The sequence below is a fragment of the Opisthocomus hoazin genome, chromosome 11 (assembly GCF_030867145.1).
Source record: "Opisthocomus hoazin isolate bOpiHoa1 chromosome 11, bOpiHoa1.hap1, whole genome shotgun sequence".
NCBI lineage: Eukaryota > Metazoa > Chordata > Aves > Opisthocomiformes > Opisthocomidae > Opisthocomus > Opisthocomus hoazin.
This window is the reverse complement of record NC_134424.1, coordinates 22,975,863-22,992,931: the sequence shown is the minus strand read 5'-3', so window position 1 is coordinate 22,992,931 and position 17,069 is coordinate 22,975,863. Positions and strand designations below refer to the sequence as shown.

At 46.7% G+C, this 17,069-nt stretch overlaps 1 protein-coding gene across 5 annotated transcripts in view; it reads left to right on the top strand.

Annotated features, from left to right (window-relative positions):
• Positions 1-16,285, top strand: part of FBLN2 (fibulin 2) — a 115,085-nt gene extending 98,800 nt beyond the window's left edge. For all 5 annotated transcript variants that reach the window (XM_075432776.1, XM_075432779.1, XM_075432775.1 and 2 more), the window contains 7 exons: positions 186-329; positions 4,590-4,718; positions 5,245-5,370; positions 6,016-6,132; positions 7,536-7,664; positions 12,020-12,143; positions 14,294-16,285. In XM_075432776.1, coding sequence (XP_075288891.1) covers positions 186-329; positions 4,590-4,718; positions 5,245-5,370; positions 6,016-6,132; positions 7,536-7,664; positions 12,020-12,143; positions 14,294-14,651 — 1,127 coding nt within the window. In that variant the 3' untranslated portion in view covers positions 14,652-16,285. The remainder of the gene's footprint in view (positions 1-185; positions 330-4,589; positions 4,719-5,244; positions 5,371-6,015; positions 6,133-7,535; positions 7,665-12,019; positions 12,144-14,293) is intronic.
• The last annotated feature ends 784 nt before the right edge of the window (positions 16,286-17,069 follow it).

Genomic DNA, 17,069 nt, shown 5'->3' with positions numbered 1-17,069 from the left:
CTCTCCTTTCAAAGATATGCAGACTTGCATATTGAATTTGAAAGTGTTACCACAGCAGACCTTCATCAGCCTAATCTTTGTAGCACAATAAACTGACATGAAGGAAAAAAAATGACAGCTGGAAGAAAACAGACTAGAAAGGTTAAATAGCTTCTCTCACTATTCAAACTTATTTTCTTCACCAGATATTAATGAGTGCACATCTCTCCCTGAGCCATGTAAACCGGGATTCAACTGCATCAACACTGTCGGGTCTTACACCTGCCAAAGGAACACGCTGACGTGCAGCAGAGGCTACCACTCCAATGAGGAGGGAACCCGATGCGTTGGTAAGGTCAGACTCCGGCGTCTGGGCAGGTGCCCTCTCCGAGGAAAAAGCACATTACAGTTCTAGGAAGAGATTGGGAGTTACCTCTAGATTCCTAAATTTATCTGAGGAATGGGAGTTTGCTGTATGCGTTTGCTGTCCAAGCAGCTCAGTGATTTGTTTGCGCTGCAGGGTGCTGCACGGAGCTCGTCTGGGTGTGCTGGGTGACATTGGTTTTGACTGCGTACAGGATTTACTGGCTTCCATTCTGGAGTGAATGTGATTTGGTTACTTTTTAACCTCATGCTGTCGGTCAAAACCATGTTCCTTTGCTGCTCTTTACAGCATCTCGCCGTAAGCGGTGTGATCCGAAGCCATGGGACGCAGCAAATGGGACCCACTCAGTTGGTGGGCTCATGGGGGTGGTACTGGGTGGATGTTCTTTGTAGCGCTGCGAATGGCGTTCCCCAGTTACATCCAGTGGTGTGTACGTTTAAGATAAATTCTTGCTTTCTTTGTGAAAAGGATGTTGGATTATTCAGATAGGCTGGCGTGTAGCTCGGTGCTGGTTTGTGTTTGTTCCGATCTGTTTATGGCATTCCTGACTCAGAACAGCAGGTTTCATCGCTTATTAGCACTTGCTCTGTAAATGAGCACACTAGGCACGAAGCAGCTGAAAGCTTGGTCCCTGGTGCCCAAGGCAAGGCTGGCTGTCTATTTGTGAATTCCCTGTGTTCGATGGCACACAAAGCAGAAAATTGTCAAACAGCGGCAGGAAATAAAAAAGAAATGACAAATCAGTATTTTGGTTACTGATGGTATCCTAATAATTCCTACTTATGTTCCCTTTGAATAAAAGGAAGGATGAAAAAATTAAGCAAAATATGCTGTTGTGATCAAACAGGTGGGTGTGAAGCTGTGTTGGTCACGACTACCGAGTTACAGCGAAAAGTAGCGGTATAGCTACAAGAACCCGTTTCCGCATAAATTTCCGCATTCTCCTTTTTGCTCTTCATTACCCTGTATCTGCCTTCGTCATTTTACCCCCAGGACTATCCAGACTGTGCTTGGCCAGTGGGGAAGAGTTGGAAGTAGGAGAAGATGGGGACAGTTTATGTGTGTAACTGAGGAAATTGAGAAAGCTTCCTAATACAGCTCTAGAGGGTTGTGTTTCGTGGATTCGGGGTGAAGTAGTGCAGTCTCATTTGCTGTCTTACTATATAGCAGCCTGAAATATTTTGGCTGATGCAAAGGGAAGGTCCAAAAGCCCTGTCTCTCTCCGTTGCTGCGAAGACGCAGTTCTTCAGCTGGTTTCGCTCAGTCCTGTTTCAGCAAAGCCAACTGGGCGAGGTGCGTTTGCGTCACCTGAAGTGTGGTGACCCTGGAATTGTTTTTAGGGTTACCACCACGTTTTTTTTCCGCAGGTCAGCAGTCATCACAGAGCAGCTCGGAAGTCCTGGCTGTAGTGCTAACGGCCTTCGTTTTCAAGCCCTGCTAATGGCTAGGGCAAATTACGTTCCTAATTTCAAACTGATGACTTAGAGAATGAATCCAACTTTTCTTCCCCAATTGTTGCTAAAAGAGAGCGACTGTGTGTAAATATCTGATGGAGGAGGAAATTGCCATTATTTGTACAGCATTTATGTCTTCAAAGCGTGAGGAGATAACACAATGTATTGTAATTACTGATGCTACTTTGTCTCTGCTTTACATGACTGACAATGCTTTTAAGAAGCAGGTATAAGGAAGCTTCTCTAGTTTGATTTTGGGAAAACAAATGTTTAATGTTAATTGGTGATTTCTCTGTCACTGATGTGTTCACTCTGCAGTCTATATCTTTTGGTATTTTTTTGGTATGGCTTAAGTAGGCAGAGAGCACGGAGGAGAAAAAACAAAAGCATGTGGTCCTAATTTTCCCTCTCTGTGATAAAGACTAGTTTTTTTAAGGCATGACAATAGCTAATTAGACTCCTGATTCACACTTGTTCACGGTAGTAAATACATCCTCTGCACGTGTTTCTCCAGCGGAACTACACTTGTATGGTCATCTCCTCTGTTTAGAGGATTCATCTCTCTAAAATGTTTGTATTTTCTGATTTAGTAAATGTTATTAAAAACTGCCTCTTACATTTAACTGAAAACTACTGTAACTATCGTGAAATATAGCACACTTCTGTTGGCATAATGCCCCAGAACTAATTAGAGTCTGAATGCAATGGGGTGTATAATTTTGGACAATCTAATGAAATGGTGGCACACAAGAATTCATTGCAAAGAAAACTGCTACGTTACGAATTTGCATCTCCATTAGAGACTTCCTAGTTTTGATGCTACCTCTGATCTTAAAAGAAAATGAGGAGACAGTGTTTCAGCAGAAATCTGTGCGCCTGTCAGGAATTCCTTGCTTGGCATCCTGGTTTTGGCTGGGAGAGAGCAAATTTCCCTCCCAGCAGCTGCTGTCTTTAGGATTCGGTACCAGAAGAATGTTGGTAACACTGATGTTTTTGGTTGTTGCTAAGAAATCAAGGACTTTTCCCAGTCTCCCATGTTCACTGATGAGCAGGGTGCAGGAGCTGGGAGGGAGCACGGCCAGACAGCCAGCCCAGGCTGGCCAGCGGACATATTCCATACCGTAGATGCCATGCTCAGCTTATGAATGGGCCTTAGCTGGGGGGCAGGAATACATTTTTCTTCCTTCTCATTTCCATGAGTTCGAATCCTCTCTTGGCAGGGAGTCTGAACTTTTCTGGGCGTTTGGTCTGTTTGGGGAATTTCGCTAAATTCACGAGATCTGCGAGTTCCAGGTTCTGCGATCCCTGCTCGGGGACTGATTGTGAATCAGTCGTTGGGCGGTGAGAACACTGTGTAGTGTATGGATTGTTTTGTGTACTTGTTCTTATCATTATTAATAGTAGTAGTAGTAGTATTTCCTTTGTTGTTTTATTAAACTGTCTTTATGTCAGCCCACGAGTTTCCCCTTTTGTCCGTTTCTCCTTCCCATCCCGCTGCGGGAAGGGGAGGGGTGAGCGAGCGGCTGTCTGGTGCTGAGTTGCTGGCTGCGGGGTTAAGCCACGGCACTTGGTGAGTGGTGTTCCCTGCCATCTGTAACCCTGGTGCCAGCAGGGACTGTGTCGGTGGGAATCTGTGCCGAAATATGGAAGAAAGTGTTTGTTAGCGCCTCTCATCAGGGTTGATTTAATCTCCACTTTTCCAAACCCAAGTTTCTGTGAGAAGTAACTTGCTCTTGCTTCCCTATCATTTTCTCAGCAAGTGACTGCTTTCCAGAGCACTCTCCGACGCAGCTCTTTGATGGAGAACTGCCCAGGAACCCTCTGAAATGAAATGGTGCTTGAATTTGTGACTTCAAATAGGGCAGTGTAGAGAAACCCCAGCCTTAGACTACCATCCTAATTAATATTACATGACCAGGGATTTGAGCTGTAAAAGTAGTTGAAGATGTGAATAATAGGAAGGAAGCAGGATCTGATGGCTTAGGAAACAGCAGAACTCAGAATACTTGAAGAAATACAAATTTCTGAGGGTTAATCAGACTTTTCGATGCTGCTTATCACAGATGGTAACAGGGATTTGTTAGATACTGATGAGCTATTTAGTCATGTTGCAAGTCTTGTAAATCAGCATGTATTGAAAACTCTCGTCTTCATCTGAGGGTTTGAAAAATGAGATTGGAAGTGATGCATGTGAGTGGAGAAGCAACTAATTTGTTGGTGTTGGATTTTGGATGAGAGGCCGTGAGGAAGATCAAAATGTAAGTTGATTGAGAAAAGAAAAAAGATCAACATTGGGAAAGAGCAAAAGGTAGACAGCAGAAGCAAGATTGAAAGGGCAACTGGAGATGAAAATAGCAATTGCATTAATTGGAAGGATGAGCAGAATTTCTGGCTAGTTCTTGTTTTCCTGTAAATGGCTTGCCGTGACTCACGCAGTGGCAGAACAGCAGAACAGGGTGTTTAAATGTCATGGTTTGATCAGAATCAAAATGTGTTTACAGTGAAATGCAGAATATGCTGGGAAAGCTCCGTCGCACTTACAGTTACCGTTTCCACTTTTAAGATAATGTGTTGCTTTTCAGAAGTTTGACTTAGAGGTACATAAAGCTGACTCTGAGAGGAGCGCAGTGGGAAAAGCTGATATTCTTTGTTCTGTCCAGGGGACGACCCTAACAGTTTCTATTCCTGTTATTTAATTATTTTGTTTCTCTTTGTAAACATTGGTTTTCAGCAAACTATATTTAAACGAATTGCTTTCTTGGGTTCTGCAGACGTGGACGAATGCCAGACTGGCGTACACCGTTGTGGCGAAGGGCAGATTTGTCACAACCTCCCGGGGGCTTATCGCTGTGACTGCAAGATGGGCTATCAGTACGACGCCTTCAGCAGGAGCTGCATTGGTATGTAAGGCGTGAGATGAGACGAAACGACTGATTGATGGAGCCTTGGACCTCAAGGCAGCATTTAGCACCACTGTAGTGTGCAGTTATTAGTTCTGCAATGCGGTGCCTCAAAAGAGAATGGAATCACCTCCAAAGCGGCCGTCGTCCGCCGCGACCGGCCATTTAGAGCTCTGCCGCTCCGTGCTGTGATTTCAGACCGGGTGCTCTTGATTGGGTTTGGCTGCAGGTTATCAATTAAAGTCATCTGCAAAGTACTTTCCTGAGGGTTATGCTTCTGCTGCTGTGGAAATTTATCTTTCTGAAGATTTCACAACTTTCTTCATAAGAGACTATGATACAGCATTTTGTATTTTATCGCTACTGTGCGCCAATTAGAGCACAAAGTCAGACAGCGTAAAACCTGAGGTTGCAGCATTTCATGCTCTGCAAATCGATCTCTGACAGTTTTTTAAAATATCCTCCCGCATCTCATTTAATGCTTTTGTTTCTAAGTGGATCGTATATTTGCTTGTTATGCTGGCAGATATAAATGAGTGCTGGAATTACCCTGGACGCCTGTGTCAGCACACGTGCGAGAACACCCCTGGGTCCTACCACTGCACTTGTTCTTCTGGTTTCCGCTTGTCCTACGATGGGAAGCATTGTGAAGGTACCAGACCTTTTTTCCGTGAAGAAGAAATTGCAGTGTGAATTAAGGGACTTTAGAGAAGGAGTTGAGGTGAAATATAAATACAGTAAACCCGTGATTTATGTGTGCTCAGGTTTGCAGATAGTCAATCAAATGCTCAGACTGTCAGATGAGAGTCAACAAGTTTCTCCTCTTTCTTCCTTTTGCTAGCATACTTTTTCCTGTCCTTCCAGATGAGAAAAAAGGAGAACATAACAAAGTTAGGACATTTTTCTTTCAAATTTTAAGATAGATGAGACTGATAGTGACTAAACTTAAAAAAACTGATTTCTAATTGAACGGAATTTTTTTAAGTTCTCCATGATTTCTTTAAGGCAATGGTTACATATTTTCAATTGGCCGTAACGGATAAGGTCTGAAGCACATGTTTGCCTGTGAATGTGTTTTCATTGGCATCTGTAGAAATGAAATTCAGGTGCGACAGACATCCTCATGCTTCTTGGCATTCTGCCTGGGGAGGGGAGCAGAAACATCTTGGCACACATTAGTCCGTGCTTATTCACTCTGACCAGAAGGATCTCATAGCTGTTCTCAGAGGCAAGAAATGGTGGAAGATACTGTTCTGAACCATTGTGGCAATGTCTGTGGGTTTGTTTTTGGATACAGACGTGAATGAATGCGATACTAGTCCCTGCAGCCAGGAATGTGCCAACGTTTATGGTTCCTATCAGTGTTACTGCAGGCAAGGTTTCCAGCTAGCAGAAGATGGCCACTCTTGTAAAGGTAAGGATGCTGCTTTGTCAAGTCAAGTTAGATACGTATATAGAATCATAGAATCATTAAGGTTGGAAAAGACCTCTAAGATCATCAAGTCCAACCGTGACCCCAACACGACCATGCCTGCTTCAACAGTCAGTCCTGTCTAACTCAGTAAGTGCTGTCGAATGCTGAGCAACACCTAGCACTGCAGGTGATGCCTGAGGATGATTCGGAGTTATACCCTGCTGCAAAATCTGCAAAAAGTAATCCAGCCATGGGAAAATGCAGTTTATTTTCATGCCTCCTGCTTGGGGCTGGAATACACTTGTGTGACCTGGAGCCCTCAGCACAGGAAAGACCTGGACCTGTTAGAGCAGGGCCAGAGGAGGCCAATAATCCAAGGGCTGGAACCCCTCTGCTATGAGGAAAGGCTGAGAGAGCTGGAGCTTTCAGCCTGGAGAAGAGAAGGCTCCAGGGAGACCTTACTGAGGCCCTTCAGTTCCTGAAGGGGCCTGCAAGAGAGCTGGAGAGGGGCTTTTGAAAAGGGCCTGTAGCAATGGGATGAGAAATAATGGCTTCAGACTGAGAGGGCAGATTTAGATTAGATGTAAGGCAGAAATTCTTCCCCATGAGGGTGGTGAGGCCCTGGCCCCGGCTGCCCAGAGAAGCTGTGGCTGCCCCCTCCCTGGCAGGGCTCAAGGCCAGGTTGGACGGGGCTCTGAGCACCCTGGGCTGGTGGGAGGGGTCCCTGCTCATGGCAGGGGGGTTGGACCCAGATGATCTCCAAGGTCCCTTCCAACCCAAACTGTTCTGTGATTCTATGACTGTAGAACTGATGAGGTTATTGTTTCATGGGGCTAGAGCTTATGATTGAAAAAATTAGAAGGGAAGTTATGTTTACCTATATTGCATCTATTAAAGCCTCCACTCCACCGTGGTTGAGTGAAGGCTTCTGCTTATGGTGGGTGAATGAGGAGCAGACTGGTCAGAATGGAGAAAGGAAGAGTTTTACCTGTTATCTTGATGTTACCAGTACTGACACACTGGAGAGTCTCTATATGGGAAATGGTGAAGAAACCCATGGTCTTCCGAGCACAAGGAAGCCCCCAGAGTGGTCCTAGAAGAATTACAGAGGTACCAGAGAAAGTTGTTCAAACTCAGATGTGCCCTAGGCTTATTGTTCTTTTCCATGAGTCCATACTACTTGCAGCCAGTATTTTGGGGAGCAGTCTTGTGTTCAGCGTTTCAGAAGGCACCATCAACAGTCCTAGAGCAACGTCAAACTTTCATGGTTGCATTCTTGTTTAAGAATATATTATAAATGCGTCAGATAAGAGTTTCTTTCTGTTCTACAGCCTCTCTTTTCAGATTTCTGTTTTTCTTTTTTGCATGTGTTTGTAATTGTGTTTTGGTTTTTTTTTCCCCAGATATCGATGAGTGCACACAGAGTGCGGGCATTCTTTGTACTTTCCGCTGCGTGAATGTTCCTGGTAGCTATCAGTGTGCTTGTCCTGAGCAAGGATATACCATGGCAGCAAATGGAAGAACCTGCCGAGGTAATGAGGGGTTTAGGAATGGAGAGGATTATATCATGAAGCTTTTATCCTTGCGATGATCTAAGCCATTATGGTTATTCAGTCAAGTCTCCATGTTTTATATTAGTCACTGTTAAAAAGCCAGTGTTTGACAAAGTTGGCAAATATTGATATTGGCAATGTCAGCTTTATCCTGGGTTAGAAAATGTACTGTGGCAACTCAGCTGTCAATGCTAGCTAAGTGTTTAAATGAATTTGTAAGGGAGCCCACTTCATCACTCAAACTGGGGCATTTGATTTCTGGCGTGAGCTGTAGGCGCACCTTGGCCCAGCGGTGAGCGGTCTGTTTGTTTAGAGGTGCCAGATGTAGAGATCCATGGCTTCGTTAACGCGTTGCAGAAAACTGGGAGAGAAGTCTGCCACCTAAGCTTAATTACATTGGCATTAGTAAATGTTAGTGTAAATATCTTACAGCCCCCCGCCCCTTTTCTTCAGAATCGTAGAAATGTCTTCTGGGTGTCTGGTGTTTTTCATCTGGTGCACAGCTGTCTGTTTTTGAAGTAAAAATCCCCCATTTCCAAAGGATGCACTGACTGTGTAATGATGATGGAAGATCTGATTACCTTGACGTACTCCACATGCACTCCTGCAGTCAGTGACACTAACTACCAGGCATTTCCTGCGCTTAGATTTTCAGGAACCCTCCACATAACTTTTGGTTATGTATCTCCTATGCTTAAACTCTCTGCTCAGCGGTAACAGCCGTGAATTTACACTGGGTAAAGCATGAACGGCACGAGCATACTTGATCCTGACTTTGGAGCAGAGAAACAAGACTAAACAACAATTAAAGTATTTTTAAAAGATTTTATAAGCTGGTTTTTTAAATTATGAATACATGTGCATTTAAATTCTTATGTAAAAGTCACCTTCAGAAAACTGCAGCTGTAACTCTCCTCAGGTTTTGTTTGAAGTTTTTTTTTTCCCTGCTGACTTGGAGTGCTGGCACGTTAGTTGCCACCTCTGTCAGCAGTGAGATTTGAGTGGAGGACACCTTCCAGAGGTACCAGTGCGAGTCACTGCGTGAATCAACCAGCACAGCTCTCCTGAGCCAGAGGCACCCAGTGCGCTCCGGGTGCTGGAGGTGGAGGAAGAAGGTTTGCCGCGGGGACCCATGGATTGCACTTGGGTTATTGGTGTGGGGTGAAATCCACCTGGTGTGGAGAGGGTTCCTGTGGTGTAGGCTGGCCCTGCTGAGTGAGCTGCACGGGAGTGCGTGGAGAAGGTGTTTGAAGTACCTGTGCCACCTGGTGCATGCCCCCTCCTGCGAGGGCGTGCCCGTTTTTTGAGCTCTGCAGGTTTGTAGTTCACAAGTTTGGGCAGGGTCATATATTGAGGCGTCTCTGAAAACATCTGAACTGATGTCAGCTGGACTAAATTCAAGATTATGTTGGTTTCCACCAGCTGAAGATCTGGCCCCAGTTGCTCATCATCTGACCGGTTGTGGTGGTACGTTCTGTGTACCCGTTTTTTCACACAGAGGAGTTGTACCTCGTGTAGTAGCGTCTCCACATACAGATCTTTTTGGAGAAACCGCCTACGGTATTTTGCAGCCCAGCCAAACTGGTGCAGTGAGCGCTTTCATGACAGTGATTGCAATATGGAAGACATTTTCTTTTCACCTAGGGGCACTTCTGAGAATCAGCAAGGGATTTAATTTACTTTGATTCTCTCCTGCTTCCTATTGTATACTTTTCTTCGCAAGACTTTTAAACCAGTTGGTTCAGTGCATGATACCAGTTCTCATCCCAGGGGAGTGGGAGGTTGTAGTTTTGCTCTGAGTCTCCTTCCTCGATGACAACTGGCAGAGCTGCAGAGCCCCACACAGTCTGCATGGTTTATCTGTTAGCATTGATTTCATTTTAAAGCCTCTGTGCGTTGTCTAGACGTTTGGGAGTACACGATGTGACTGCGAGATCTTTGCCAATATTTTCTGCTTCGAGCTGGATCCTTGGTATGGCATCTGGCTTTTGGCATTTTTAGGTCCGTGGCTTGGGCTTGTGCGTATGGATTATTTAGGTAACCACGTGTATGCTCCAGGCCATAAAGTGTCTTTGAGCTTTAAATGTTCCTTTTTGTCTTCTGCAACATTGCTTCTCGTTATGGGGAGATGTTTATATTTAACTTAAATTTTCAAAAATGTGTTCCTTGTTCGAAAGTGTTGTTCTGAAGTTCCCGTATTTCTCACGACGTCTGGCGCAGCTCGCATCTCCTGGATGGTGCAGCTGTACAGCAGTGGGTACTTTGCCTTGTATTTGCCCACTGCTTTAATCCGGAGCAATCTTCATGCAGGGATAAATTCTCCTCCTGACATAGCCCAGCTTTCTCAGTTCTCAAAGAGTAAGTGAGAAGGTCCTGTTGGCTTTTGACAAGGGTTGGTTACGTTCTGATGGGGTTTGTGTATTCCTGAGGCATAGCTTTGGTCACAGTAGGCGGTGAATGGCTGATGTGTAGGCAGCCACAGGGTGTCCCTCCATCCATTACGTGCCTTTGCTCTGGGGCAGGGAAGGCCCCTCTGTAGACAGGGTGATGGAGGAATGTTTGTTTGCTCGGGATACGCGGACATTTTAGAGCCTTGCCCATGAAGAAGGAGCCACCGAGGTCACACAGATGTTAAGCAGCGCATGGGCAATGTACAGCAGTGGCCACCTTTCATCAGGGACTGTCCCTCGCACCCCAGCGCTTGCACGCAATGTCTACACCACACACAGGTCCGTGCACGTGCTCTGCTGTGTGAACCCCGTTAGATGCCTCCCCCAGCTGCTCAGCTTGTCAGACCCACATGCTCTGCTGTGTGAACCCCGTTAGATGCTTCCCCCAGCTGCTCAGCTTGTCAGACGTGCACTGTGCTCCTCTGCTGAGCGGCGTAGGAGCACCATGCTCGTTTAGGAACACCTCGCATGACACCGGCTGGCTCTTAGCAAGGAACTGTGGTTCAGGGGGTACCACTGACCTGTGGAGCTGTAAAAATTGGCCCATCACTTCCAGTAAACTAGTTAAAAACTGTCATCTTCCGTCGGAACAGCTGCGGAAAGCTTACACAGCAGCTGCGGGGATGGACAGCTTGGCTGGTCTGAGAAGCTTAGGGTTCCACTGCCTCAGACTCCCGCTATCTGGTTATTTTATTCTGTTTCCTTTCAGCCTAATTTATAATATTACTCACATCTCTGACATGTCAGGAGCAAGGAAGAATATGCCAACACAGGCGATTCTGTCTAGATGTTGATGTTTGCTCTGAGCCAGACACGTTCAGGTTTGGCTTTACTGCAGTGGGAAGTGGCAAAACGGGAGGATCTTGGGTTTTGACAACTTTTGTACTTTCTCATGTTTGTTCTCCACTGGAAGTTAAACTCCGTGTTGCGTCAGATGTGCTTGGAGTGAGAATGGCTAGGTCCACAGGAGCGTGCCGATGTTTGCAAAGTACAGGTAGAGAACGGAGCTTGCCCCGTGGTAGAAGGCCAGCCCGGGGTGCAGCCGGCCGAGCAGGGGAAGGGCCATCAGACAGCGTGAGCGGGTTCGGAAGCTGCTCGCAGGGAGGAGCGTTCTGCCTTGTTTACGGCGCGCGCTGCCCGGTGGGACGGTCATCTCTTACCAGCTGATGATGTCAGCGAAGGAAATTTTTTTCCACACAAGACATAGGAACTTTATAAATCCTTATAAATATCTGCAGGGTGGGTGTCAGGAGGACGGGGCCAGACTCTTTTCAGCGGTGCCCAGCGACAGGACAAGGGGCAACGGGCACAAACTGAAGCAGAGGAAGCTCCAGCTGAACACGAGGAAGAACTTCTTCCCTCTGAGGGTGATGGAGCCCTGGCCCAGGCTGCCCAGGGAGGCTGTGGAGTCTCCTTCTCTGGAGATATTCCAGACCTGCCTGGACACGGTGCTGTGCAGCCTGCTCTGGGTGACCCTGCTTGGGCAGGGGGTTGGACTGGGTGACCCATAGAGGTCCCTGCCAACCCCAAACATTCCATGATGCTGTGAATTTTAGCAGAACTGGAATCAATGTTATTTACCCGGTGGCTCCAAGTGCGCAGAGATGACCCCGACGCACCTCACCCAGACGCCCGTTTCACACCCCGTGTGTTCCCTGCGGGGTTCTGGCAGCCCTGGTCTGCGGGCGGCAGGCGCAGGTACTGAAGAGGGACCACTCAGCAACCGAGGGGTGAGAACAAGAGCCCTCGGCCCGCAGAGCAGAACACACAGACTCCGCTTGCTTCTCGTGCACACAGAGTCTCAGAAGCGTATTACAGCCCATAAATGATCATTACTTATTATTTTTGAACTTAGCATGTCTTTTTCCTTGTGTTTCTTCTTAGATATCGATGAATGTGCCATCGGAACCCATAACTGTTCAGCTGCGGAGACTTGCTATAACATCCAGGGCAGCTTCCGCTGCCTGTCCTTCGAGTGCCCATCCAACTACAGAAAAGTATCTGACATGTAAGTACGGCCGTCGCGGCACGGCCCGCAGCCCCGTCCGGTGCCTGTGGGTGGTACGAGGTGCTTGAGTTTGAGGGCGGGTGTAAGTGCTCAGAGCTCCAAGAAGAGCCTATAGGAAAGGTGGGGACAATCTTTTTAGCAGAGACAGCAGTGACAGGACGAGGGGTAATGGTTTTAAACTAAAACAGGGTAGGTTTAGGCTGGATATAAGGAAGAAATTCTTTACAATGAGGGTTGTGAAACACTGGAACGGGTTGCCCAGAGAGGTAGTGGAGGCCCCATCCCTGGAAACATTCAAGACCAGGTTGGACAGGGCTCTGAGCACCCTGATCTAGTTAGCGGTGTCCCTGCTCGCTGCGGGGGGGTTGGACTAGATGACCTCTGGGGGTCCCTTCCGACCCAAAACTTTCTATGATTCTAAGATACTGCAGTACCTGGAGCACGCAGACTCTCCTCATCTAGAGTTTCTGGCCGTTTTTGCCTCTTCCTTCTTCCAAGCCCCCGTTTGCTCTCCAGCTGCTGCCGTAACAGCAGTCGTCAGAGCCTGCAGCTCTAAAGGGTTCTGTTTATGATTAAGTTTTAAAAAACTCAGATCTGTGCTGTGGCTGCCAGGCTGCTCGCTGCACCGCTTTTACAGTGGTTTTGGGGCTCCCTGTTGAATATTCAGATTGCAGTTCCTCAGAGATGCTTGAAATGTTGAGGGGGAGCAGGAAAATGAGCTTGGCGGGGTGCAGGGCTCTAGGAACGGCACGTCCTGGCAGGTCCCCACTCCTCGGCAGCTGAGGCTCAGGAGCCCCCTCATCTCCCGGCCCGTGTCCTGCCTCAGTGGCTGCCCGTGCTTTGGGAAGCCGTTTTTAGTTGCTTATGACTTAAAACATGCTTTTCCTCCCTTGTAGAATTGAGCAGCCTGTTACGAGCCGAGGAGGTTGTTTCCCATTCCCATGTCATAGCTACCTTTTTAAGTGTGATCGTTCTGATTTTCTTGGAGCGTTGTCCCGGGCTTGTGCTGTCAGCGATGAACCTGACAGCAGTTGACCCGGATAGGCTGGAGAGTTGGGCAGAGAGGAACCTGATGAGGTTCAGCAAGGGCAAGGGCAGGGTCCTGCACCTGGGGAGGAACAACCCCAGGCACCAGTACAGGCTGGGGCTGACCTGCTGGAGAGCAGCTCTGCGGAGAGGGACCTGGGTGTGCTGGGGGACGACAGGGTGACCATGAGCCAGCAGTGTGCCCTGGCTGCCAAGAAGGCCAATGGGATCCTGGGGTGCTTTAAGAAAAGTGTGGGCAGCAGGTCGAGGGAGGTTCTCCTTCCCCTCTACTCTGCCCTGGTGAGGCCCCATCTGCAGTGCTGTGTCCAGTTCTGGGCTCCCCACTTCAAGAAAGATGAGGAGCTACTGGAGAGAGTCCAGCGGAGGGCTACGAGGACTGGAGCATCTCTCCTACGAGGAGAGGCTGAGGGAGCTGGGCTTGTTCAGCCTGGAGAAGAGAAGGCTGCGAGGGGACCTTAGAAATGCCTCTAAATATCTGTAGGGTGGGTGTCAGGAGGACGGGGCCAGACTCTTTCCAGTGGTGCCCAGCGACAGGACAAGGGGCAACGGGCACAAACTGAAGCAGAGGAAGCTCCAGCTGAACATGAGGAAGAACTTCTTCCCTCTGAGGGTGACGGAGCCCTGGCCCAGGCTGCCCAGGGAGGCTGTGGAGTCTCCTTCTCTGGAGATATTCCAGCCCCGCCTGGCCGCGGTGCTGTGCAGCCTGCTGTGGGTGACCCTGCTTGGGCAGGGGGTTGGGCTGGGTGACCCACAGAGGTCCCTTCCAACCTCAAACATTCTATCATTCTGTGATTCTATGATAATCACAGACTCCGCTTTCAAGCTCTGTGCTGCTTGCAGCATGGCTCTGGCGCTTGCTTCGTTGTGGAGCTTCCCAACACAGCTCTCTGTCTGTGATCTTTTTCTTACACCGTCGTAGTCTGACAACTGTATCATTTACAAATGCTTTATGGGCACTGAGACAGCAGAACAAGCAGCTGGTAGTTACACAGCTGAAGTTTGGGACTCCCGTTTGTCTTCATACCTTTGCAATACTCCCAAATCCATGTATTTTTACCTGCTGTGACGTGGACACTGAACGTGCTTCATTTCTCATCTCTTAGGAGGTGTGAGCGAATCAGTTGTTTTAATTACCTGGACTGCCAAAATACCCCGGTGCGCATCACCTATTACCAGCTGAACTTCCAAACCAACATCGTGGTCCCAGCTCATATTTTCCGTATCGGACCATCTCCTGCCTATGCTGGAGACAACATAATCCTTACTATCAACAAGGGAAACGAAGAAAACTACTTCAGCACGCGAAGGCTGAACTCGTACACGGGCATTGTCTATCTTCAGCGGCAAGTGAAAGAGCCTAAAGACTTTTTGCTAGATGTTGAGATGAAACTGTGGCGTCAGGGAACATACACTACTTTTCTTGCCAAGATTTACATTTTCATCACAGCTCATGCGTACTGAAGCATGCAGTGACATTGGATTTTATTGGTGCTATGCTCTTTAACTGCTTTACCAAAGCTTAATACTGTTGAACTGGCATTTACTGTATCTAGCCTTTGTATTATTTTTTCTATCATTGCTTTAAACTTTTTTATTGGTTGTGTAAATTAAGTTAATTTTTACTTTTTTTTTTTTTTCCTTATGTAATTCTTTACATCATCATTTGACAATGAGCAAAGGAAGGGTTAGAAAGGCAGTACATACATTATGTTAAATGCTGGAACCTTTTCTTAGAAATTATTTTTAGGTGTAGTCACATCTGCAGGGTGTTGCACTAGAGAGGAAGGATGTTCACTTGGGAGTATTGGCTTTTGCCACGAAGGGAAAAAACCTTGAGCAATTTTTCTTTATTACACAAACTTACGGTTTGGCTTAGCCACTGACTTCACTGAGGTTTCTCTGTGCTGAGATGCTGTGTCGAAGGCCGTACGTGTACGCTGACCGTTAGCTCACCTCATGTTACTGGTTTATTTTCCTCCTTCCAACTTTCATAATATGTTGCCTAAAAATATGTATAAATAAAACTCCACCAGTGAAAAAGCCTATGAATGAGTCTGGCTTTAGTAGGACTACTCGTATGCTAAATACTTGCAAGACCAAGGCCTTAAGAGAATGTGATGCTTTAGGGTAAAAGCTGACGTTGCCGTTCGTAGTCGTTGTCTTTACTGGTGCTGGGATTCCTCCCTGTACCGACCCGTTCTAGTCAGGTAACGCTAAGTGCAGATGAGACAGTGTAGTTCTGAAAGGAATGTCAAAGAGGAGAGGTGGAAGTAACGAAATAATCAACTGCTGCTGCTTTTAAAGCTTGGGCGTGCCACTGAGGAACCACTTGCAATTTTAAATAAGCGAAGAGGGGAGTTGCTCCTCTTCTTCAGGAAGATCCCTTCAGCCGTGTTACTGGGTGACGCAGAGGAAAATGCTGGTTAAACTGACGTTTCGTATTATGCCATTTAAACAATAGCACAACCTAAGTTTGGAGCTGGATTTCCCTTGGTTCTACAGGAAACTGGAGGAGGTCCAAAGCTGAAGGCCACATGCGGCAAAGCATAGTATAATCGAAGTATTTGTTAGAATTTAGAAATGAAGATCAGAACTTCTTTATGGCTGCTTTCTTTTTTTTTCCTTCCCCCAAAAAAGCAACAAAGCTCCAGTGTTGAAATTTTCTGAGCTTCCTTTGTTCCAGCTATAATTATTCTGCAAAATGTTTTAAAGGAAAAACATAGCTACAATATATTGATGTTTACTACACTGCAGTTTAATAATCTGGGTTTTTTTCTACAGCTGATCTTATTTTGGCCAGTGTGTACACAAAAAATAGGGAGAAATCAAATCTTATGGCTTTTTATGCCATAATCAACATTTTTATTATATTGTAAAATACTTGGTTGAACTGCATCTTAAAATCTTGTAAACACAGCCTATATGGTGAGAGGGGGGATGTACTGTATTCACTATATTCCAAGGCCAATTTCTACCACTTAATTTGGACTCTCTTGTTGATAATAAGGTGCAAATCTTTCTGTGTCTGCCATTATGAAGACCCATTACCGGGGAAAAATTATGCTGTTCCCCAGCTGTAAAATATGGGATATCTGTGAGTTTGCATACATCAAGATTTTCTTTGTTTTTTCTATAAAAATCCTTTTATAAAAGTGATCTTCTTCCATCCATCTTTTGTCTTCCGTAGTTCACCGCTTCGGAAGCGTTTCGCAGGGAGGTGCCGGCTGCGGAACGCCTGTCGATGCAGTCTGTCAGTCCGGGTAACGCGTCTCTCGCAGCCGCGGGCCTGGCCAGACGCCGAGGAGCCGCAGCGACGAGCAGGACGGCCCTCCAGACCCGTACGCAGCGCGCGCGTCCGGTGGCCATACGTTGCTGCGTGCCCCAGCGGGGCACGTCGAGCGTCACCGAAACCTAGAGCTTTCCATCAGCGTTGGTGTTTGATGGAGCGTAAATGATGTTCCGGCCTCGGCGGTCTTTCTTGTCAGAGAACAAATGGACAAGCCATTTGTTACCTGGAGACCTTTTGCTGACTAAAGCCAGCCGTAGTCAATCATCTTAAGGACCTGGCAGTTTGTAGCACCGACGCTTTGTTTTCTAGACAGGTAATTGATGAAGAAAGTTTTAGGAAAGGCTTTGCATACCATTAGAAGAAAAATGCTGTGTTGTAAAGAACCATGTCTTCATCAGCACGGTGTCCAGCAGGCTTTCAGAAAGGTTAGAAATAGTTGCTCGGTGCAGCTGGTCAAAGCAAAGGCAAGGCTTGTGGTAGGTAATTATTAATAATAGTAGAGAGGACAAGGGGTAGTGGCTTTAAACTGGAAAGGAGTTCAGAAAATTTTCAGAAAACTGAGAGAGGGTAGATTGAGATTAGATATTAGG